Here is a 25,519-nt window from a genome sequence, read left to right as displayed (position 1 = left end):
CCGACGGCGAACATTCTACTGCGTATCAAGGATCAAGAGGCTAGCCTGCTAGTGGGAGTTGCTCCCTGGCTACCTGCTCCTGTTCTACTTGGCCGAGAGTGGCCCTACTTCGAAACATTTTTGGGCCCTACTCCTACAGAGCCTACTTCTCTGGTACCGGAGAAGCCCGGAGACTTGTTTCCTTTTTCCCCAGAGATTTTCCCCCGTAGACACCACGTCCCAAAGACACGTAAAGAGAGACGGGCGGAAAAAGATGACTGGTTAAGAAAGGCTGGGACTCTTGGTAACATTAGTCAGCCCAAAGGACTGCAGGTCATGGCCGGAGATGACCAGGGTGGGGAACAGATAGATATGGGAATTTTGCCAGACCTGGATCTTCCTGACTTCCGTCAGAGGCAGAGGGAAGACCCAGCTCTGGCTAGACAATATGAGAAGGTGGTACAGGTCAACAACAAGATAATGGATGAACAAGGTGTAAGAGTGTTTCCACATTTTGAACTGTTGAATGACATCCTATATCATGTGAATATGGTTACACAAACAGGGAAGGTCATTCGACAGATGCTAGTCCCAAAAGGGTTGATTAAAACAGTGTTCACTCTAGCCCATACTCTCCCATGGGGTGGTCATTTGGGCAGAGATAAGACCACGGACCGCATCTCGTCCCGGTTTTACTGGCCAGGCATACATAGTGACATCATGAAACTATGTGAGACATGTCCTGAATGTCAGTTAACTAGCCAAAAAGGACAGAAGCCGGCTCCCTTGGTCCCTCTGCCCTTGGTAGCCGTCCCATTCGAGAGAATTGGGGTAGATCTGGTGGGACCTTTAGAACCCTCTGCGAAGGGACATAAATTTATACTCGTTGTTGTTGATTATGCCACCAGATATCCTGAGGCCTTCCCTCTGAGATCAGCCACTGCTAAACAGGTTGCTCACAGGCTGTTAGAACTGTTCTCTAGGGTAGGACTTCCCCAAGTAATGTTAACTAACCAGGGAACAAATTTCATGGCAAAGTTAATGCAGAATGTCCTGAAGTTATTGGAGGTAAAATCCGTCCGGACCTCAGTCTACCATCCTCAGACTGATGGATTGGTAGAGAGGTTTAACCGAACTTTAAAAACCATGCTTAGGAAGTTTGTGGACACTGAAAAGCGAGCTTGGGATGAACTTTTCCTTTTTCTGTTGTTTGCGGTACGAGAAGTTCCCCAATCATCCACAGGCTTCTCCCTGTTTTAGCTTCTATATGGACGCCAACCTCGGGGTATTGTCGACCTACTGAAGGAATCCTGGGAGGAGGAGCCCTCCCCCTCCAAGAATGCCCTTCAGTATGTCATAGACCTTAGAAACCGCCTAGACATGATAGGTCGGTTTGCTAAGGAAAACCTCAAATCTGCTCAAGAACGTCAAGAGAGGCAGTACAACCAAAATGCCCGCTTGAGGATCTTCCAACCTGGGGACCAAGTGATGCTACTACTACCGACATCAGAGAGTAAACTCCTTGCGAAGTGGCAGGGTCCTTTTCAAGTTCTCCGCCGCACCGGGGAGGTGAACTATGAGATCTCTCAACCAGGGTCCAGGAAGGGTAAACAAATCTACCACGTAAACCTCCTGAAACCCTGGAAAACGATGAGATCGCTGTTCATCCACCCTCGGGAAGGAGAGACAGATTTGGGTCCACAGCCTCCAAAGGGTAGTATGTACAGTGACCATCAGGTTCCCATGGGAGGGCAGTTAACAACGGAACAAAGGTCAGACCTACTAGAATTATGTGACCAGTACCCAGATGTTTTTTCTGAGCTGCCAGGGCAAACTGATTTAGTGTCCCATAGGATTGAGACAGAACCTGGCGTAAAAGTACGGTCCCGTCCCTATAGAATGCCAGAGGGCCGAAAAGACCTGGTAGAGAGGGAGATAATAGACATGTTGGAATTGGGCGTGATCGAGGAGTCCCACAGCGAATGGTGTAGTCCTATAGTGTTGGTCCCTAAACCAGATGGGAAGGTGAGGTTTTGCGTGGATCTGCGAAAGGTAAATGCTGTATCCAGATTATGCATACCCAATGCATAGGGTGGATGAATTGCTTGACTCTCTTGGTAAAGCAGAGTATATCTCCACCCTAGATCTCACGAAAGGATATTGGCAGATACCTCTAGCGGAGGAATCCAAATGCAAAACTGCCTTCGCCACCCCTCTTGGTTTATACCAATTTGTTACTATGCCATTTGGGTTACATGGGGCTCTAGCCACGTTCCAAAGGTTAATGGACAAGGTACTACGACCCCATAGGAAATATGCCGCGGCCTACTTTCATGACATTGTCATCTATAGCAGACACTGGCAGTCTCATATAAAAAGCTTAAGGGCAGTCCTAACGTCCTTAAGAGAAGCAGGGCTCACTGCAAATCCAAAAAAATGTGCCCTGGGTAAATCCACTACAAAATACTTGGGCTATGCAGTTTGGGGAGGGATAGTAAGGCCACTAGCTAGCAAGGTGGCCGCCATAAAGGAAGTCCCCACCCCACAGACAAAGACACAGGTCTGCTCCCTTTTGGGGTTAGCAGGGTATTTAAGGCGGTTTATCCCCAATTTTTCAGAAATATCTGCACCCCTAATAGATCTGACAAAAAAGAGTGCCCCGACCCAAGTTAAATGGTCTTGGGAGTGCCAAGACGCCTTTGACATGCTAAAAAAGTGCCTGTCAGAGGGCCCCGCTCTTCGGAGCCCAGATTTTAAAGAGCCCTTCATCATCCAGACGGATGCCTCAGAGGTAGGACTGGGAGCAGTGCTGTCCCAGCAATTTGATGGTGTTGAACACCCCATACTGTTCATTAGCCGGAAGCTGTTCCCAAGGGAAGTGAGGTATTCCGTCATTGAGAAGGAGTGCCTCGCTGTAAAATGGGCAATTGAGGCCTTGAGACATTATGTCGCCGGAGTACACTTCACCCTGGTCACTGACCATGCGCCCTTGAAATGGTTAAACACCATGAAGGACACAAACTCAAGGTTGACCAGGTGGTAAATGGCCCTCCAACCCTTCTCTTTTGATATACAGCATAGACCTGGAAAGGACCATGGAAATGCTGATTTTTTTGTCAAGAGAAGGAGTGGAGGGTCGGGCTTCAGCCGTGTGGGACCCTAGCCACACACAAACAGGGGAGGTATGTGACAGGGTGAAGTCAACCCCTATCAGTTATGCCTGGGAAACATATGTCTGAGTGCTGCATCCAGCACTCAGAACGTTAACTCAGAAGGTTCAATCAGGAGGTTAGCTGACACCTGATAGCCAGCAAGGTAGAAAAGGATCTTGTTACTGGCAGTAGCTGCCTGCATTAGACCAGAGCACACTGCTATGTGAGCTGTTAGCCAGAGGGATTTCACCAAAGTCACTACTTCAACCAAAGTAAGGATTGTTCTTTTGTTTTCCTGACTGCTTAAAGTACACTTATGGTTTGGTTATGGTCCAGCCAGCCAGCCAGCCTGCTAGATAGGCCTGGTGTGTTAGTCAGATCTTCCAATGTGGAGCAGGTTTTGTTTTGGTTTGAAGGGACAGTGTACCCACATGTTATGTTATGTTATGTTATGGAGAAATAAAGCCACTGAACGTTTTTCATTATTCTGAAACTACACGTGTGGACTGTTCCCTGACCTCGGCTACAGGCCGTCCTGCCACAGTATATAAGTGTCAAAAAGGAGAGCTATTGAGCATGGCAAATGTATACAGAGGCACCAGCCTTTATTCTAAAACTTCGCCCGGCGTACCGCTCTGAATACCAGGGTCATGACGCGCTATGTTTTCCAACCGTATAGCAATTGACTCGGGTTTCTATCGGGCGCAGAAAATGGCATTTTAGCAATGTTTGGAATACCATCTTGAAACTCAAGTGAGCAATCGCTCTTAAAAGTCTAATAGCAATTAAACCTACTGTACAGCCGTACAGTTCTGCAAGTCTGTGTGTGTACAGTAATTGTAATTTGAAGATTTATATTTGAAGCAGAGATTAAAGTTACCAATTAATACTGTATACAGTAGTCTGAGGCTCCTTAGCCACACACATAAAACATATGAGGACACATACTGTACTGTATAAAGGATAATAAAGGGAAAAGAAGTACAGTATTACAAAAATATAACGTTGCGTCTTCCGAACATAAAATATTTTTTCCGCTCATGCGGATTGGAACCTTGCTGAAACGCATACTGTATGCGTGTCATCACATTTCTATATGTATTATTTATTAATCAATACTTTTGCTAGGCTTTCTCTTTTCATTGTGTTTTTTATTTTATGCGCATGCATGTACTGTATGTCTCATTGGAACCTTGTTGAAACGCATATGCGTGTCATCACATTTATGCGCATGCGTGTATGTAAAAAAGAGACACCACACATCCCCCCTCCCCCCAAGCCATTCATGAAAATTCTTGTAGGCTGATAAGCCCTTACTGTGGAACAAATCCTCCCCCAAGCACATTCATCCGTTTTTTTTACTAATTAATCCTTCACACACACTTCTACAGTAGTAGTTCCCAACCTCCCACCCACCTCACACGCAAAGTCTTACTAACAAGACAACGGTAATGCAACCATTTATCAACACGCTCCCCACCCCTCCACTCATGAAAATTCTTGTAGCCTTACAGCACTATATTACATTGACTGTAGTTGGATATAACATAGGCCTCGTCCAGGGTTGCTGCTTACTGGCGGAGGCGCGCTTCCGCTCGGCACTGAGCCCCTACAGTCGCTATTAGAGCGGCTTTAGTAGGGGCTCGTCTACACTTTCACAAGCGCGCGAAAGCGTCGGTCTTAGCAAAATTTTTAATTTTCGCGCTTGCCGGAGCGCTGCGCTGGTCATGTGAGCGGTTCGCCCAATGAGGGCGAACCTGCTCCGGGACGTCACTGGCCCGCCCCCGACACGCCCCCGCACGGCGCGCTGTCTAAGGCCAGGGAAAGCATCTGCTTTCCCTGAGCCTCAGCGTGCCTCCGCACGTCAGCGGGGAGCTTGGGCGAGGCCTTAGTCAGGTACAACTTGTCTCAACACACCAAAATCACATGGTACAGTTATTTCAAGTAAGTGTTTTCTAAAGGTACCTACTGTCCTATGGTTTTGCGGGTTATCACAAAAATTGCTTTTAATCCTACGTGTATTATACCAGAGGGTATACTTAATTGTTATCCGTTTGATAACATTCGGTCATACTGCTATTATGAGTACTTCTATGGGGCTTCAAAGTTCTCATTAGAGAACTATGGTTATTTAATACCACATTGCGAGATCACGTTGAATTACCCTGATATCGCAAGTGAAAGGCTCAATTAACCCTTTCACATCCAGAGGTATTCTGGGCTGTCTAACGTCAGCTTGCACTACAGGATACAACTTTCTGTTTAATGTTCATTTTAATCACCATTATTTTAAAAGGATATTAATAAAGTTATATGTTTTAATACTAACATAACACATCCAGCCTATGACAGAGTGCCCTAACTGGGTTACCTTTTCTTTCTGTGTGTATATTTTAATACAAGTGTACATGAGCAGGGGGTCTCCCAAGCAGAACCGCATTGATTTGAGGTCCAGGGACTCCCTGCTTACCGAGATACAGGTCCCATTATGGAGTGCCAGTATCTCCTATGCATTTTATTCCCATGGTCCCGTGACAATAGACATTTAAATGCATAGGAGATACCGGCACCCCATAACGTGGCCTGTATCTTATGAAGCAAGGTGTTCCCGGACCTGTAATCAATGCTGTTCTGCTCCGGAAACCCCCTGCTTATCTACCCTAGTATGCAAATTTATATTAAAACAGCTTCATTAACTTAGAGGCCAGCCACTAAGGCAATGAAGGGGTTAAACCTCAATAGCCTGTTTCTTGGGGCAGAGTGAGTTGATGAAGGGGGTATTAATTCCAGAGTGGGTGGTTATGCCTGTCTGGAAGGTTTCAGGAGGATTTAACCCCTTCACTACCATAGTAGTGAGAACCACTATGGTAATGAAGGGGTTAACCAGTCCCGCTAGCCCCCATAAGGCCTAAACATCCATCCTTGGGGCTACTACCCCTTCACCCAATCCCTCTACCCCAAGAAACAAAAATAAACACAACAACCTTACAAACCACCTCCTCTACCCCTAACAACCCCCCAAATACATACAGTACAGTAATGGTAATAGTGCATTTGCCGATTATAAAATCAAACATTAGTCAGCCAGCATAAATAAAGTAAATAAAACGTTCAACTCACCCCCGCTATCATGAAGGGCGTCCTCGTTAGCATACACACACAGCACCTCTACACACACTGGAGCTCTACACACACACACAACACAGCACCTCTACACACATACAACACAGCACCTCTACACACACACACACACACACACACACACACACACACACACACACACAACACAGCACCTCTACACACACACAACACAACAGCTCTACACACACAACACAGCAGCTGTACACACACACAACACAGCACCTCTACACACACACACACAACAGCTCTACACACACACAACACAACTGCTCTACACACACACAACGCAGCAGCTCTACCCACACACAACGCCGCAGCTACACACACACACACACACACACACACACACACACACACACACACACACACACACACACACACACACACACACACACACACACACACACACACACACACACACACCAGCTCTACACACACACACACACACACACACACACACACACACACACACACACACACACACACACACACACACACACACACACACACACACACACACACACACACACACACCAGCTCTACACACACACACACACACACACACACACACACACACACACACACACACACACACACACACACACACACACAACACAGCAGCTCTACACTCACAACACAGCAGCTATATACACACACACAACACAGAAGCTCTACACACACACACACACACACACACACACACACACACACACACACAACACCGCAGCTCTACACCCATAAACACTGCTGCTGACACTGACACACACACACACACACACACACACACACACACACACACACACACACACACACACACACACACACACACACACACTGGAGCTCTATACACACACACACAAACTTCTGCTACACACACATATAACAGCACAACACACACACTGCTGCTGCTATACCCATTAACACTGCTACGGACACAAACACACACACACCTCTGCCCCAATAAACAGGCTATTGAAGTTGAACCCTTTCATTGCCTTAGCAGCTAGCCACTAAGGCAATAAAGCTGTTTTAATAACAATTTTAATACAAGTGTACATGAGCAGGGGGTCTCTGGAGCAGAACCGTATTGGTTTCAGGTCTGGGAACCCCATGCTTCCAAGATACAGGCCCTGTTATGGCGTGCCGGTATCACCTATACATTTCAATGTCTTGTGCCACGTGACCGGGACATTTTAAATGCATAGGAGATACCGGCACCCATTAACGGAGCCTGTATCTTGGGAAGAAGGGAATACCCGGACCTGAAATCAGCACAGTTCTGCACCGGAGACCCCCTGCTTACGTACACTAGTATTAAAATTGTTTTTAAAACCCTGCGGTCGCTGGTGAGATATGCGCAGGGGGAGGCGGCTCTCTCTATGCAGCTCTCTATGCAGCTGGGCCAGATCGCTGCAGATCCACGGGTGACACATTTTGAGAAAGGCGAACATCAGATCACTCAGTGCTCCTCACCAGTTTTGGTCATTTTGCTATCTCAGGTCTTCAGAGTCTTTCTGAATACTGTGATAACTACACTGACAAAACTGGCGGCGTAACAGGCCAAGCGACACATTTTATGAAGGCTACTAGCATAGGCCCCTAAATTTTTTTTAAAATCCCTTCTCAGTTTTTATTAAACATGGGACTGGAGGTAAGGCCCTTTTTAATGGTAGTTTTGGCAAAGTATATCATGACATTTCACTTATTATAAAGTAGTACTGCTCATAGAAAAGGGACACCATTTGTAGCTTTGTCTCTTATCTGAAAACGGAAATCAAACACTATACATAACCCCTACTTGTATATAGATACTTAATCATATTCAATAAAAATAGGAAAAAAAACTAAACACATTGACATTGATCCACTGGTTTAAATTAAGTTTTAAACAGAAGACTTTGCTTGTAATATGCTGCTACTGTATGGAAAGAGCTGAGTTTATAAGGCATTTTTATTTTCATTGGTAGTTAAAGGGGCCGTTTTCCATGCTTGTTTATTGTTTTCTCTGTTACAGATTTTGTTTCTCTATACTGTACAATGCAGTCTTGGTTTTCACCCCTCTACGTGATTTCTCTGATTACTGATTTTTTTTTTAAATGTTTGCTTTAATCTTAAAAAATGAACCCAAATATAATATGTCTACTAAGACTTTCACTTAGGTCAGGATTCACCAATCTGCCAGATAAGTAAATAGCAGTTACCACCAGACTGAGGTGTGATAACCACATTGAAGCGAATCTGCCCCTACGTGACATTAGTAGAACTTATCTGAGAAGACCAAGATGAAACATTTTCTGATATGAAACAACGGAGGGATAGGGAGTGATCACAGGACCATACCAATTGAGTAATGTAATCAAATATTTAAGTGAGGTAATCAAAAAGATGGGTGCAAACTGTGAACTGAAAAGTGAATCAGAAAAGGGGGGAAGGGAAACACAAAATGAATGTGCACCCTAAAAGAATTCACTTATATGCACACCACACTAGTGTAAAAATTAACTTTTAATAAATTCCTTAAAACATAAATTTGTCCCTGAAGAAGCTCCTTTGCTGGAGGGAAACGCGCGTTGGACGCGCAATGTTGTCAGTCTCCTATTTGGAGCTGTTTTTAATGTAGTGTCTGTAGTCTCCTGGTTCTAACCTTGTAGACCCTAGTAGTTAGCCGTTTATTTATTTATTTCCACAGTTTGTGTGCCTGCTTCCCTTGCACTCTATGTGAGGTGTTTCCACAGTTATTTATGTGCTATTCACCCCAGCACTGCTGTGTCTGGCGTATGTTGCAGTGTCTGTATTATCCCTACACTGTATGTGCTAGCTTTACTACCCAGGCAATTGTACTTTAACACACCTAAGCCTTCATTGCAGTGCGCAGTGCTGGTCCATCTAGCAAGGAAGCTTAATTTGTTGGCCACCTACTTATGAACAACTATATATTTTCACTACTGGGTCTCATCGTTGCTCCAGAGGGGTTAACACCCTGACTCCTAGCATCCCCTGTCTTTTGTATCCCACTATTATTAAGTAGACATCTGGGACAGCACGATTCAATAATCAAAGACATGGATGCCAGATATTTCTGATTTAATACATTCTTAATCCACATTACACATTACTTTGGTAATATATGTTTTAAGGAATTTATTAAAAGTTAATTTTTACACTAGATTGGTGTGCATATAAGTGAATTCTTTTAGGGTGCACATTCATTTTGTGTTTCCCTTCCCCCCTTTTCTTATTTTCTGATAAGACCCTGTATGGAAAACAACTGTAACGCTCGGCCTGCCCACAAGCCAGACGAGACCCCGGGACTGAGGTGGAAAGGAGTAATACCACACACCTAACAGTAAACGGGGGCACGGCCGGAGTGTGGAAGTAGCATAGATGGTCCAGGTAACAAAAATAGAAAAGGTACCGTACTTGCCAACTCCAGTGGTGAAAGGTAAAGTCTGTAAGCCAATGGTCGTGGGATGGAGAGAGCAGTGTAGTAGATTGTCCGTAAGCCGTGTCCAGGGAATATAGAAGTCTGCAAGGTAGAAAGTCCAAAGCCAGATCCAAGGAGTTCCAGAGAGCAGCGTAAACGAAGTCCAAAGCCAAAGGTCAAAATCCAGGGCGGTCAGCAAAAGCAGACAACACCAAGGTACAGAAGCTATGCAGAGCAAGGAGGAAATGGTGAAGAGAGGTTAAATAGGGGGCTGGGACCTATCAGTGGAAGGGGAGGGACGGAGGAGCGGCCCAAAGGAGACCTGATAGGCCCCAGCCTCCCAGACACTTCTCCCCTATCAGAGTGAGGGGAGGGACGAAGGAGCGGCCCGAGGGAGGACCTGATAAGGGAGAAGTGCCTGAGAAGCTGGGGCCTGTCAGAGCAAGGGGAGGAGCGGCCCGGGGAAGGGTCTGAGGGGCGGACCTGACGGAGCAGGGGCAGGGAAGTGCGTGATGTGCACGCCGCGTCAGCGGAGTCAGGCGCCCGGCACCAGCAAATGGATGCCTGGGTCCGCGCGCGCCCGTAAGGGTGACGCGCATGACTCGGAAGTGCGGGGGCAGCCGTGGAGGGGACCGCAAGGAATGAGGGACGCCGCCGGGGAGCCCAGGTAGCATGGAGCAAAGTTAAGGAGGCGCTGGAAGCGGGTGTAACCGCAGCGCGGATCCTTACAACTCTGTTCTGACTGGTGAAAGTGAGAGTTGCACTATGAAACTATACTGCAGGCTTTGGGTCTTTTTACAGTTTTATAGTGTCATGTTGGGTGAACTGTCCTTTAATGTACTTTTGATTCATGGGTAATATGAGCCTTGTTGATCTCCCAATCATGATCTGAACTTACCCCAACCTTTTGTCTCTTTGGCAACTGGTTAGAGCTGTAAATTGTGCCAAACAGCTCAAGTGAACTTTAGATACTTTAATGATAATTTTTGGACAGTAGCCACTAATACCAATATATATATATAAAACACACCACAGACAGAAGGGCTGGGTGCTTTAACTCAAGAGAACATGGATATTACGGTGCTCTGGACCGTTGTCCTGGCTGTGGTGATATCCTGTATGCTAATCTATTCAACATGGAGTACAATGTATAGGAACCGTAATCTCCCCCCAGGTCCAACTCCCCTACCTGTGATTGGAAACTTGCTGCAGATCAAAAGAGGGAGGATGGTGAAGTCTCTGATGGATGTAAGTCATTTACCTACATATTTCCAGTTCCCATTTCAATTTTAATCTAAATAAAGCTAAAACGAGGAGGATAATGTGACTTTTGATTTTATATGAAGGGGACCCATGTTTGTGGATATGAATCCTTTCTTGCAGAGGGGGGTGGGAAGAAAGTCTATGGAGACATACAGTATATTTTGTACCAAGAGGGATCCCATGAAAGTCAATGGGGACAAATCCTTCTAATAGAGGGGAATGTCAGGAAGATCCTTGGGACAAATCATTTCTTGTTGAAGGGGATCCTATGAAAGTAAAATAACTTCTAGATGAGTGGGATAACCAAGAACATACATATACATTCCTGGTTGTCCCACTCGTTCTAGAAGTGATTTTACTTTATTTGATTGTCTCTTGTGCTGTGCCGGTATATTGGATCTCTAGGGACCTCACAGACTTTAACTATTTACCCTTTATCTCGCACCACACCTGCCTCTGCTGAGGCTTTTTATTCAGTGTGCTGCCATTCTCTCTCTTTCTCCTTTTTTTTTTTTAGTCCTGTTCATTTTGGGGAAATAAGAAACAAATGAAGGTAGAATTAAGAATTAAAAGGGTAATTAAAAATATTATACTGTAATGTATATAGAACGGGAAGGAAAATCTATGGATCTAAAAACCTAAAACTGTAAAGGGTGCTGTGTGATTAAAATATAATGTGAGCATTTCTATTAAAAAAAACCCACATATAATACAGAAATCTGTTTATTATTGAAATAATATGTTTACGCTTTATACAGATGTAGCAAGACTTAATATCTCTGGAGCCACGGCTTGAGAAGCAAAAAGTTGCGGCTCTAGAGGCATTGTCTGCTGAGGTCTCGCTATGGGGGTCCATGCTTCCAAATCAGATCCCCCACAGTGTTAATCCTCCTGCTCCAGGGCAACCAGGGTCGTGTGACCGCAACTTACTCCAATGATGGAAACATTAAGCTTTGCTACTGTACATCTGTATATAAAATACGTGGATTGGGGTTCTGCAAACCATACATTTGAAAGTGGCACACAAGATAAAAAGGGTCAACTTTTACCATTCATATCTTTCTTTTCTATCGACCTCAATTGAAATAGCACCTAATGATCCATTTCATAGAGAAATCAATGGCCCATATCCACACAAATGGGTGCTAATCTTTAGTATGCCTTTAGTGTCATGGGAGTAAAGGTGTGCTAAATCTGAGCACTATTTTGTGAATCTGGGCCATTGTGAGGGAGCATTGACCAGCAGATCGTGTGGGTTTGTCTGATATGAGAAAATGGGCACACTGTACATTTGGTGGCAGATGTTCCACTCGAATATGTAAAAAAAGAAATTAAAAAAAAATGTGAAAAAATGTATATAACAGTTATTTTCAACAAGTGTGTGTAGTGGCACCCGGTGACACTAGCATAATCCGAGATGGTGTCACCCTATATTGTAGAGCAATTTAAATTTTAGAAGGCTACACAGAAAAATACTGTAACTCCCCTCTAACCGGAAAAAAACTATATCTATATTTACAATTTTTTTTAAATAAAGAACATTTTCTTTACAAGTATTATTTAGCAAAGCTTTTACAGAGAACGCTATGGCAAGAAAGGAATAAGGGTGTCACCCATATTGTGAAAATAAGGCCGGAGACAATGGTGTTTTTCTAAATCTGGTGCTGTGTTTGACAAGTCTGCATTTGTAGACCCTGAAAATAAGATGTTCTGATAACCACTATCCAATATTTACTGCTGGCTGAAAGTACCCGCTTCTCTCTTTCCACTTGCAGTATATGTACTTGTAGCCATGTATCCCTCTGGCTACTAATCTGCCCTGCCTATCACATAAGCCCACAACAGGCAGTGTTGGAGTTAAATCTATGCCCTGCTGTAGTAAGCAGCTACCTTGAGTGATAGGAGGGGGGTGGCCTGAGGCCTAGATGCCGGCCAACTGGGACTAAGACCTGAAGCCCCGCCCCAGGTAACAGTGGGGAGTGACAGTTGGGAGTTGTCAGTCAGTTCTCCCCTCTCCCCTCTAGGGAGTGCGTCGTTGTTTTATCCCCTCACGCAGGGTAGTGGGAGCTGTTACCCCTTAATCCACCAGGGAGTAGGGGAGCAATGGATAGACCTTTGAGGCCTCAAGCCCTGGGGGTTAATTCCAGGGACCAGAGGAAATGTATTTTTGATTGTGTACGACTGTACTCAATAAAGACCAGTTGCTGTTTTTATACTCGTGCCTGTGACTGCAGTTTATCAGGGGGAGTGCAAGATGGTTTTCCTGCAGGAACTGCACCAAGTCGGCTGGCGCCTGCTGGAAATGGAGGCGTTGCACCCAGAAAGAGCTGAGAATATCCTGAAAGCCTGTCCTGTCTTCCCCACTACCATGAGCAGACACTCGGTAATCCTGTAAGCCTCACGGGCACAGCACAGCGAGAGTACAGGTAACAGTGAAATCTCTCTTGGGGTGTGGGAACACCTGTTAAATTTGGAGGCACTGCTGAGATCATAATCAGGACAGTCTTTTACAGTAAGAGAAAGGAGGTACGCTCCTGTTTATGTACGAGGGGGGGGGAACTGCCAGTGGAACTACAGCCTGTGCTGCTCCCTAATAGGTTCTAGGTCATGCCAAATTGAGAGGTGCTTGTTGAAAACCACTGTATAAAGGCCGTTTTCAGAGGACTGTTGTGTAGGGACCCTGGGGGTGTTTTGGGATCCTGGGGACCCAAAAACTTCAGAAGGGGACTATGGCATCAAGGGTCCAACCACTAGTAATTCTGCTCACAGTATGGAGGGTAGTGTCCGAGGAGGGGCGCTTGACCTCGGGCAGCCTAGAACCTCAGTTTGAGGTACTGCAGCGAATACTTAAGCAGTCCCCAGCACAGGGAGCTGCAGTGTGCTCTATCTGAACTGTCCACGTATGTGTAGCATCCCAGGGGGGGCGGCTCTCGAATATTGGGTGCTACAGCAAATAAAAGAGCCGTTCCCGCTAAAAGCGGCAGGACCGCGTGGGGAGGTTTGCAAAATTGCAAGCTTTCTGTTGCAAAATTGTGCTTGGTTCAGCGTGAAAACGAAGCTCCGCCCACAATAAGGGCTGGGTTCGGAGTGAAAGCAAAGCCGTGCCCACCTGCTGTGAGTGGCTTGGCGCGAAAGTGAAACCACACCTATCTATAATGTGCCGGTGCTCCTGGATCCACCAGGGGGAGGAGGCAAATAGTGTTGTGACACCATTGGGGTGTAGCCGGCCATGAGCTACTGCACCCTCAGTTGTGCGTGGTGAGTCAGCAAATCAGGAGCTAACTACGAAATTTTCCTGTTTGAACCATCCCTATTATGGCTGAGTGTGCAATCTCACAATATACCCTGTGTAAGGAATCGGTGAATGCGTCCCCCGCAGCGCGCTCCCTCCTTACCTGCAACCTTAGGAACCTCCGTGGACATCACCATGCGCACGCACGGAAGGGTTCTCATGACCTCACGGGGACTGGCCTCGCCTCCCGTTCATGCCACGTGACGGCGCCACAGTGTGCACAAATGTGACACGTGTGCACCGCTCCCTAGCTACGTGTTAACATCCACTATCACCTAATCACTCCCACCTGTCTCCTGCACTTGCTTTCAGATTGATCTCCTGTGCACCGACCCGGCTTAACCCTTGGACTCTGCACCTCTGGCTCCCTGACCCTGGCTTACCTCTGACCTTCCGCATCTCTCCTACCCTGACCACGGCACTCGGACTTCTAGTATCCTACTGGCTTTACCCCTGGACCATGGCAATCGGTCTCCTACTATCCCACTGGCTCCAACCCTTGACCTTGGCATGTATCAGGACTGTTCTTTTATCTATAACCTTGACCCCGATACCTTGACCATCCACTCTCCAGACATGCCCTCATTGCTGTGGGTGGCGTTTATACTATTCCCACCTCAGTACGTGGGACCCGCCTTGTTCGTGGTGAACACAAGCGTTACAGTATGCTCAGCCCCACAAACATGGTCCCCCCTGAGGTGGCCCAAGCTTTGTCCGAGATTGACAACAAGTTTTGTCAGTTAGAGGCTCAGATTGTAGCTCTAACCGATAGTTTTCTACTTTTTCTATCCAACAAGCACAACCCAGTATATTAAGACCTGCCACCTTATTTTTACTCTCACTGGAACACTCTCCTGCTGCTGAGCCACGTCTTCCAACTCCCAACCGCTATGCGGGTGATCCACACTGGTGTAGAGGATTTCTAAATCAATGTGCTACAGTATACACTTTGAACTCACTCCCTCTCGTTTCTCCTCTGCAAGATCCAAGGTGGCATACGTCATAGCACTGCTCACCGGTGACGCCCTGGCTTGGGCATCCCCCATCTGGGAACAGAGACCGGAGTTGACACAGAACTTTCCACGTTTTACAAAAGAATTCAGGCAAGTCTTTGACACTCCAGGCCGCAAGGGGACCGCAGCCTCTTCCCTGTTCCACTTGTCCCAAGGGCACCGTTCCGTAGCCAGATATGCCGTAAAATTCCGGACTATCGTGGCAGAGACATCCTGGAACAACTAGGCCTTATCTGCAGCATTTTGGCAGGGTCTATCCGAGTCTCTCAAGGATGAACTGGCCGCTAAGGAACTACCAAATAATTTAGAAGATCTCATTGCGTTATGTATATGAGTCGACCAGCGCCTCCTAGAAAGGAAGGCCAAACGTTCTCGCTCCCGACCATTTTCTGTCAGATCCCTTGTTTTTCATTCTATTTCCCCAGACCCACCAATCACAGAGGACCCAGAACCGATGCAGTTGGGGAGTCAACGTCAACCAGATGGCGGCCGGGAGGTACCAACAGTCAACAGAAGGGTAAGGGGATCTTATTGGGGACAATTTCTCCTTCTCCTACCAGTCTGGAGAACTTACCTACCCGGATCATGCTCCCCATTTCTCTCCAAGGCTCTAATTTCCAAGTCGCTACGCCCACCTTCATCGACTCAGGATCCGGAAAAACTTCATTGACCACAACTTTGTTCTAAGGAACACAATCCCACTGATCTGCAAATCTGTGCCTGTCGGGTTAGAAGCCATCGATGGACGACTTCTCCAACCAGCGTTCATGTCATTGGAGGCCTGCAAACTTCGCATTCTTACAGGGGACGGTCACCAAGAGGAAATTTCACTAGACGTGATCAACACGCCCTCCGTAGAGGTAATCTTGGGTCTGCCTTGGCTCCAGCAACATAATCCTCACCTGGATTGGACCGATAAGGAAGACATACAGTGGAGCAACCATTGTGCCAGATCATGCATCAAACCCACACAACAAATCTGTGGCATAAAGAACACCAAGGATAAAGGAGAAGTCGTGCCAGAGGTCTACGCAGACTTTAGAGATGTCTTTGACAAGGTACGCTCAGAACTCCTTCCCCCTCATCGCCCCTTCGAATGCCCAATCGATCTATTATCTGGGTCTGCTCTACCCACAACTAGATCATATCCCTTTTCTCTAACAGAAACCGAAGCAATGACGAACTATATCCAGGAGAACCTGAAGAAAGGATTAATTCGGAACTCCTCATCCCCAGCTGGGGCTGGTTTCTTCTTCATCAAGAAGAAGGATGGATCCCTCCATCCTTGTATAGATTACAGGGGTCTTAATAAAATCACCCTAAAAAGCAGAAACCATTTACCTCTGTAACGCCTGTATGCCCGCAGACCTGGCCAGTCCCCAGTACTGAGGTGGGTAAGGGTATAACACGCACCCACAGCAGTGAGGGCGTGCCCGGAGTCTGGTAATGCGTTGACGGGCCTGGTAAGAAAGGGTTAATGTATACTTGCAGAGTCCGGGGTGCCAGAGTTCGGGTAGTAATGTCCGTGTGCCAGTTCAAGGATTGGAGAGAGCAGCGTAGCGATGTCCGTGAGCCGAGGTTCAAGGACAGGAGAAAGCAGAGTAGTCAAATCCAGAGTTCATGCCAGGGGAATCCAAACAGAAGCAGGGACAGGAACCAGCGCTGAAACAAACAAGGGAGCTAGGCATATACACTGCACACACAGGGGTCACAGGAAAGCTATGCAGAGCAATGAGCAAGAGGACAGATAGGGGTTATAAAGGAAGGAGAACCAATAGGGGAGAGAGGAGGAGCAGAGGTTTGAGTGAGAGTTTGCAGGGATAGGTCAGAAAGAGCAGGGGAGGAGACAGGGAAATAACTCAGAGATATGGCTTGTAAGCCACGGGGGGCGGAGCTAGAGTTTTGGGACGGCAGATAGCTGGAGCTTGTGCGCGCGCCCTCTGTAAGGGTATTATGCGCATGCACCGTGCGCGCCACAGAGCGCGAGGGACGCCGCGTCGCGGGGGATATATATATATATACGTATCTTTTGAATAAAATGATGGTCTTTTAGTTTAACTCTTTGGCCAAAATGTTGTAAGCCCTTGAGCCCCTCCACGGCAGACCACGTCTCAAGGGTCCTAACCCTAATTTAAATTCTTAATAACCTATGTATGTTGTGGTTATATTGTGGTTATTTTGGGGGTTCAATATGAGCCTGTAGGGGTTCTGTGTGTTTTGCAACTCTGTTCAGTTGTTCCTAGCTGATTTGGAGGGTGGCTCCTCCTTCCCAAGTTTGAAGCTCACCCCCTCCCACTTTTAAATGGTTAAAAGCTCACTCCATCCCACCTTCCACACTCATGGGAACTTGCAGGAAGTTTGATTGCGACAAATCTAATACAGAGGGCTTTTCCTGGTGTTATACAGGTTAATAAGAGCTTCAATCAGACTTAGAACTATGCAACTAATTTTGACAGATTTATTATAAATCATTCTTCCTGGTAATGTACAGGTTATTAAGAATTTATATTAGTGTTAGGACCCTTGAGACGTGGTCTGCCTTGGAGGGGCTCAAGGGCTTACAACATTTGGCCAAAGAGTTAAACTAAAAGACCATTTTATTAAAAAGATATATATATATATTTAGGCACTGTACTGTGTATTTGTGTCATAGGATGTAGCATTGAGCTCTGTCTGTGTTTCGTGTTCTGTCTCTGGTTTTAAATATATATTGCCATGCTCAGTAGCACTCCTCTTTGACACTTATACGCATATATATATATATATATATATATATATATGTTGTGGTTATTTTGGGGGATTCAATATGAGCTTGTAGGGGTTCTGTGTGTTATACATTATTTCGGACTCAGGATATTCAATGGACCCTGCTAAACTCAAAGCAGTCCTGGAATGGCCACAACCGACTTCGCTCAAAGCTATTCAGCGTTTTTTAGGTTTTGCAAACTACTATCGAAGGTTTATTCGCAATTTTTCATCCACAGTGGCACCCATCACAGCCCTAACAAAAAAAGGAATGGATGCCACCATCTGACCACCCGCTGCACTTCAGGCATTCACCTCACTCAAAAGAGCCTTTGTATCTGCCCCCATCTTGTGCCACCCGGATCCCAAACTACCCTTTACTCTAAAAAAAATTATTCAGCAGAGAGAAACTATGTCGGCAACCGGGAACTCCTAGTGATCAAACTTGCCTTACAAGAGTGGAGACACCTCCTGAAGGGCACAGAGAACCCAGTCACAATCCTCACGGACCACAATAATTTGCTCTATATAGAAAGCGCCAGACGCCTAGGAGCTCATCAGGCCGCTGGTCCCTTTTCTTTTCCAGGTTTAATTATATAATCTCCTTCATTCCGGGTTCCAAAAATGTTAAAGCGGATGCACTATCCCGTCAGTTCTTACCAGAAGACAAATCAGAGGACATTTCCGAAACCATTCTTCCATCCAAACACATTCTCGAGGCAAACTCATTTGATGTGTTGGATGACATTCTTGCAACCCAGACACACATTCTGGGGGGGTCTAGAGGTTCTGGAGGGTTGTTTGTACGCTGCACCCAAATTTCACAAAAAAATCCTGGAATGGGGTCATGCGTCCAAATCTGCCGGCTTCCCAGGTACTAGAAGAACCACAGATCTGAACAGAAGGACCTTCTGGTGGCCCACCATGCTCAAGGACATTGAGGAATTTATTAAAGCCTGCTTCACCTGCGTTCGGAACAAAATGGCACTCACCAAGGCATCAGGCCTTCTTCGTCCTCTACCCATACCGGACCATCCCTGTACGACTTTGTCGTAGAACTGCCCTTCTCCTGACGAATGAATACCATACTGGTCATAGTCGACAAATTTTCAAAACAGTCACTTTTTATTCCACTAAAGGGACTGCCTAATTCCGCGACCCTAGCAGACGTCTTCATAAAAGAGATCTTTCACATTCACAGCATACCTTTGTCTATAGTTTCCGACAACAGATCCCAATTCGTGTCTAAATTCTGGCGCTCATTTGCCCAAAGACTGGATATCGCCCTGCATTTCTCCTCTGGGAATCACCCCCAGACTAATGGACAGACTGAAAGGACGAGCCAGACATTAGAACAGTACCTATGGTTCTTAATCTCTGACACAAAAGACGATTGGGTGGACCTACTACCCTGGGCAGAATTCGCCCACAATTCTTTGAGAAACGATTCCACTCAAGAATCCACATTTTTTGTAAATTATGGCTGCCATCCCGCAAGCTTTCCATCACTTCCCCTTCTGGGGTTCTGGCAGCGGGCGACAGGATCAAACTCCTTCAAGATTCATGGAAGAAGATCCAAAACACGGTCAGACAGGCCACAACTAAGCATAAGACAAAGGCGGATCGTCATCGCCAGAAGAATCCAGAGTTCAAACCAGGAGACAAGGTGTGGCTATCCTCAAAAAATATCAGAATCAAGACTCAAACGCTCAAATTGGCTCCCAGATTCTTAGGACCCTACATAGTCCAGGAAATAATCCACCCAGTGGCCTATCGCCTCCAACTTCCACCTTCGATGTGGGTGCCTTCCGTATTTAACGAATCCCTCCTAAAATCAGTCTTTTCAAGCTCTATTTTTCCAAACTCTTCCACCACTCCTCCATCGCCCATAATCGTACAGAGACAAGAGGAGTATGAAATCCAGATAAATATTGATTCCAGGATCTCAAAGGGAGCAGTGCAGTACCTGGTGCACTGGAAGGGGTTTGGACCTGAGGAACGGTCCTGGATACCCCATCACCAAGTACACGCCCCTTACCTCATCAAGAAATTTAATTTAAATTACCCCCTCAAGGTTTATTGGAGTCGTCCAGAGGCCGCTCCTCAAGGGGGGTACTGTAAGGAATCGGGAAACGCGTCCCCGCGGCACGCTCCATCCTTACCTGCAACTTCAGGAACCTCCGCGGACATCACCATGCGCGCACAAGGAGAGGTACTCATGTCCTACCGGGGACTGTCTCCATCTCCCGTTCACGTCACATGACAGCGCCGTGCGGCACACACACGTGACATGTGTGCACCGCTCCCTAGCTACGTGTCCACTTCCACTATCAGCTAATCACTCCCACCTGTCTCCTGCACCGGTCCCTAGCTGCATATTAACATTCTCTAATCACCTAATCACTCCCTCCTGTCACCTGCACCACTCTACCTATCCTTGCCTCCGCTGAGGCCGCACCTCCGCTCCTCCCCTCTGCCTATTGGATCCCTTCCCTCATATATGCTCAGCTGGGCCACTGGCACTTTGGCTGAGCATAGTTTTTTGTAGCCTTACTGTTCCCACGTTCCTTGCCTTGCCCTGTGTTACATTGCCGTGCTTTCAGATTCATCTCCTGTGTACTGACCCAGCTTAACCCTTGGACTCCGCACCTCTGGCTCACTGGCTCCAACCTCTGACCTTGGCAAGTATCAGGACTGTTCTTATATCTCTAACCCTGACCGGATACCTTGACCATCCCTCTCCAGACGTGCCCTCATTGCTGTGGGTGGCGTTTATACTATTCCCACCGCAGTACCGGGGACCAGCCTTGTTTGTGGTGAGCACAAGCATTACACCCTGCCAGGAGGCTTCCTGCTTGTGAGACTAAAGGGGAAAGACTTCCTACAGTGCATCTGTTCCATATGTGACTTTCCTGGGGAAGAGGTGATCCTTGAGTCAAGGTGTAAGAGGTGCGGGAATCCCCATCTTAAGCCCAAGGTGGGGCTACCACTTGCATGAGCCCCACAGAGATGGCACGGTCCTACCTACACCCGCACAAACATGGACTGCGGAATCGGTAGCGGGTGCTCAGAGAGAACCGTGTTTCTCTGCCCCGCAATATTCAAGAAATTTACCTGGTGAAATGACTGCCCGGGAGGAGGCTGAGGCACTTCCGCTGGTGGTGCAGGAGCGGGACCGCTGCCTGCAAGCTGCCACCAGCGATAGCGAGGTGTCCCGTTCTTTTTCCCCAAGGGGCGTATCCAACGCTATGTCAAGAAAGTGAAGGGGGGGCACTCCCTTGTGATGCTGCAGTGTCACCCAAGTGCTGCTGCCGTGGAGATGCCAACCCCCAAGGGTGCGCGGGAGCTGAGTCCCGTATCTGTGAGGTCATCAGAGGTGACGGTGCACCCTAAGTGGAGGAGCACCAAGGCCTCGGAAGTTCCTTGTGAGGTGGCATTGGATGCGCCTGCTCCCGGCCGGGAGAACCGCGCAGATGCCCAGGAGCAGTGAGGATATGCTGCCTTCCCAGGTTCCAGCGTATGGATCCATCGGAGAGGTAGCGGCCGGTAATTCTTTCCGCACCGCAGACGTCAACACCTTTTCGGTGCGACCGGATGTGGTCATCACGGAGGCGACTGCCGGGGTGGAGGAGGACCTTGATACACACGTTCCAGTGAGTAAGGCCCAGACTGACTTATTCTTGCAGCAGCACAATGACCGAGCCAAGGACCAAAGACGTAAGGCCCCTACGAACCCTGACAGCATAATGTGTTGGCCGTAACAGGCCACGGTAGGCCTAATGTGCTTGGAACCGCTGAACACACTTCTGTGCCTAAGGCTTCCACAGACATTGCCCAGGACAATTAAAGGGTAAAGAAATCTTCCCAGGACAGGAGAAACTGGACTGGATTTGATGATGATCCTGCTGGGATGCAAGAATATGTGATATTTTCTAGGGAAGGGTCAGAATGGTAATGAACACCATCTAGGGCAGACTCCGAGTATGATGTATCTATGTGTAATGCCAATGTGGGGGAAAGTATTGCTGTGGTGGGACCCCATGTTTCAAGGGTATGTTCATCATATGAACCGGACACGGTTCTTGCTATTCAGTGAGGATATTGTGGATCATTGGTGGGAGGAAGGAGAGTTCTCTGCGGAAGAGACGGCAGTGGCTCTCAGACGAAGAGATAGGGAAATTAAACTAGGGTTGATAAAATCAACTGGTTTAACAATAACTTATTAAAAAATGTCCTCTCATGAAGCACTATTCTGGGTGCTACCAGGCAGGCCTGTGGCCGGGAAATTAACTAAAATCAGCCGGGCTGACAGATTAATAGTGCAGAGGTACCATCAGTCCCATGGGTATGATTACCCCATGTCCCTGAGGCCATAATGAGGAAAATAGAGGCCAACAGTGATGAGTGATTGAGGGATGCGGTCCTAGACTACCTAGCCTCCAGGTGTAGTATCTCTAGGTACTGCAATGATAAAAAAAAGTATGTTATCTCATCCGAGAATGGAGGGTGGGGAGAAACATCTACATGGACCCGGCGGAATATATCTCTGAACGGGGTCCAAAGAGAGTATATTCTGTTACCATTCCCAACGGGGAAGGCAGGTTAGTTAAGAAACCTAACCCAAAGCATTATTATTAAATGGGGTATGGATTCTCCATGTTATGGAAGGGATCCAGACATTCCTCATCGGTTGTTATGTCATCAAATGTTATGCCATAAACTGTTATGTGTTATTGTCATGTTATCCAATTTAGGGATAGTCTGTAAATTGGGTTCTCCGCGGGGTCCGTGAGATTCCACCAGGGGGATTGTATGTATCCCCTTGGCTACTAATGTGCCCTGCCTAACACATATGTAAGGCCGGGTACCAGTGCAGGCAGTGTTAGGGTTAAATCTACACTCTGCTGTAGTAAGCAACTTCCTTGAGTGACAGGTGGGGTGGCCTGATGCCTTGGTGCCACCCACCTGGGGCTAAGACCTGAAGCCCCGCCCCTGGTAACAGTGGAGAGTGGCAGTTGGAAATTGACAGTTGGGAGTTGTCAGTTCTCCCCTCTCCCCTCAAGGGAGTGTGTCATTGTTCTAACCCCTCCCGCAGGGGAGTGGGAGATGTTACCCCTTACTCCACCATGCAGTAGGGGAGCAAAGGATAGACCTTTGAGGCCACAAGCCCTGGGGGCTGATTCCAGGGACCAGAGGAAATGCATTGTTGATTGTGTACGGCTGTACTCAATAAAGACCGGTTGCTGTTTTTATAATCCTGCCTGTTACTGCAGTTTATCAGGGGGAGTGCAAGATGGTTTTCCTGCAGGAACTGCACCCAGCTCTGCTTGGGCCTGCTGGAAATGGAGGTGCTGCATCCAGAAAGAGCTGAGAATATCCTGAAAGCCTGTCCTGTCTTCCCCACTATCATAGACGGACACTCCGCAATTTTGTAAGCTTCACAGGTACAGCACAGCGAGAGTACAGGTAACAGTGAAATCTCCCTTGGAATGTGGGAACACCTGTTACATACTGATCAATGTTAGAAAAAACAAATAGGTAGCGCTATATCCCACAGTGAGCTGGCAGCCGGTGATATAACCCTGACCCCTAGTCAGGCTATAGAAGTGGAAAAGAAGTTATATCAGTGGCGCTCAACACTGTAATGATCAAAGCAATTCTAATAGATATTATAAAATATATATTATAAAATATACAACCAGAGCCACGGAAATCGCCCGTCCGATTGGATGCTCCACGTGGTAAGGGTAAACATGTAAATATACAAAGAAATCAAATCATAGCATAATACTGTAAAACATACACATACATAAACAAACAACACTTAACAAACGCTGAGAACAACAGGTAACTACTCACAATGGCATTTAATATGGCATATCATTAATATCATAAAATACACTTATTACACATAAAATAGTACATAAAAACATATATTAGGTTCAGGCAAGATTCTCCAACTCGGGTGGGGGTACCTGCTTACCGAAAACAGGATGTAATCAGGCAATGGATAATTCAAAGAGTATCCCCTCTTATGGATAGCTGCTGCTGCTGCTGCTGCTGTTGTTAACACCTGGGCAGGGACAGGTTTTTCCAGCTAGCTGCGTCTGCCTCAGTCCTCTCCCAGCACTGCAGAAGCTCCAGGACCACACACAGAGATACTTCCTGGTCTGCCCGCACCACGTGCACCAAACACAGCAATGCTGAAATGTTGGATATTCCTACGCCAGCATGTGCTTTCCCACAGCTCACAGCTCCCAGCTTCGGAAGGGTACAGCACTCACACCCGAGTAGTGGGGCCCTCACAGAACCACCCTACGCGTTTCGAAAGTCTTGCTTTCTTCCTCAGGGGTTAAAAGTAATTTAACCCCTGAGGAAGAAAGCAAGACTTTCGAAACGCGTAGGGTGGTTCTGTGAGGGCCCCACTACTCGGGTGTGAGTGCTGTACCCTTCCGAAGCTGGGAGCTGTGAGCTGTGAGCTGTGGGAAAGCACATGCTGGCGTAGGAATATCCAACATTTCAGCATTGCTGTGTTTGGTGCACGTGGTGCGGGCAGACCAGGAAGTATCTCTGTGTGTGGTCCTGGAGCTTCTGCAGTGCTGGGAGAGGACTGAGGCAGACGCAGCTAGCTGGAAAAACCTGTCCCTGCCCAGGTGTTAACAACAGCAGCAGCAGCAGCAGCAGCAGCAGCAGCAGCAGCAGCAGCTATCCATAAGAGGGGATACTCTTTGAATTATCCATTGCCTGATTACATCCTGTTTTCGGTAAGCAGGTACCCCCACCCGAGTTGGAGAATCTTGCCTGAACCTAATATATGTTTTTATGTACTATTTTATGTGTAATAAGTGTATTTTATGATATTAATGATATGCCATATTAAATGCCATTGTGAGTAGTTACCTGTTGTTCTCAGCGTTTGTTAAGTGTTGTTTGTTTATGTATGTGTATGTTTTACAGTATTATGCTATGATTTGATTTCTTTGTATATTTACATGTTTACCCTTACCACGTGGAGCATCCAATCGGACGGGCGATTTCCGTGGCTCTGGTTGTATATTTTATAATATATATTTTATAATATCTATTAGAATTGCTTTGATCATTACAGTGTTGAGCGCCACTGATATAACTTCTTTTCCAATACTGATCAATGTTATCATTGCAAAATCAGTGGAGTCTTAAATAAGAGAAACTATGATGTAATGAAAGTAACACCCATTTTTTTACCTTTACAGCTGTCAGAGAAATACGGCTCAGTGTACACTTTATACTTCGGGTCACGACCTGTTATTATTCTCTGTGGCTACCAAGCAGTGAAAGAAGCCCTCATTGATCAAGGAGACGAGTTCAGTGGCAGAGGAAGGCTGCCTACAGTGGACAGAGTTTTCCAGGGATATGGTGAGAAACCTGTGTACATTATATTCTCCCAAGTGGTACTGTACATCTCCCGCCACTTCAATTCCAGACTTACTGTATTAGGATCATCCATTTCCTTCATATGCTTGCCCTC

The 25,519-nt window shown here is 46.7% G+C and overlaps 1 protein-coding gene across 2 annotated transcripts in view; it reads left to right on the top strand.

The window, feature by feature from the left end:
- The first annotated feature begins 10,721 nt into the window (after nt 1-10,721).
- Nucleotides 10,722-25,519, top strand: part of LOC142498741 (cytochrome P450 2G1-like) — a 102,201-nt gene continuing 87,403 nt past the window's right edge. Inside the window, exons 1-2 of one of the 2 annotated variants that reach the window (XM_075607080.1) lie at nt 10,722-10,944; nt 25,245-25,407. In XM_075607080.1, coding sequence (XP_075463195.1) covers nt 10,765-10,944; nt 25,245-25,407 — 343 coding nt within the window. In that variant the 5' untranslated portion in view covers nt 10,722-10,764. The remainder of the gene's footprint in view (nt 10,945-25,244; nt 25,408-25,519) is intronic. The other variant, XM_075607081.1, reaches the window with a different exon arrangement.

The sequence above is a fragment of the Ascaphus truei genome, chromosome 7 (assembly GCF_040206685.1).
Source record: "Ascaphus truei isolate aAscTru1 chromosome 7, aAscTru1.hap1, whole genome shotgun sequence".
NCBI lineage: Eukaryota > Metazoa > Chordata > Amphibia > Anura > Ascaphidae > Ascaphus > Ascaphus truei.
This window is presented reverse-complemented; position numbering and strand designations above follow the sequence as displayed.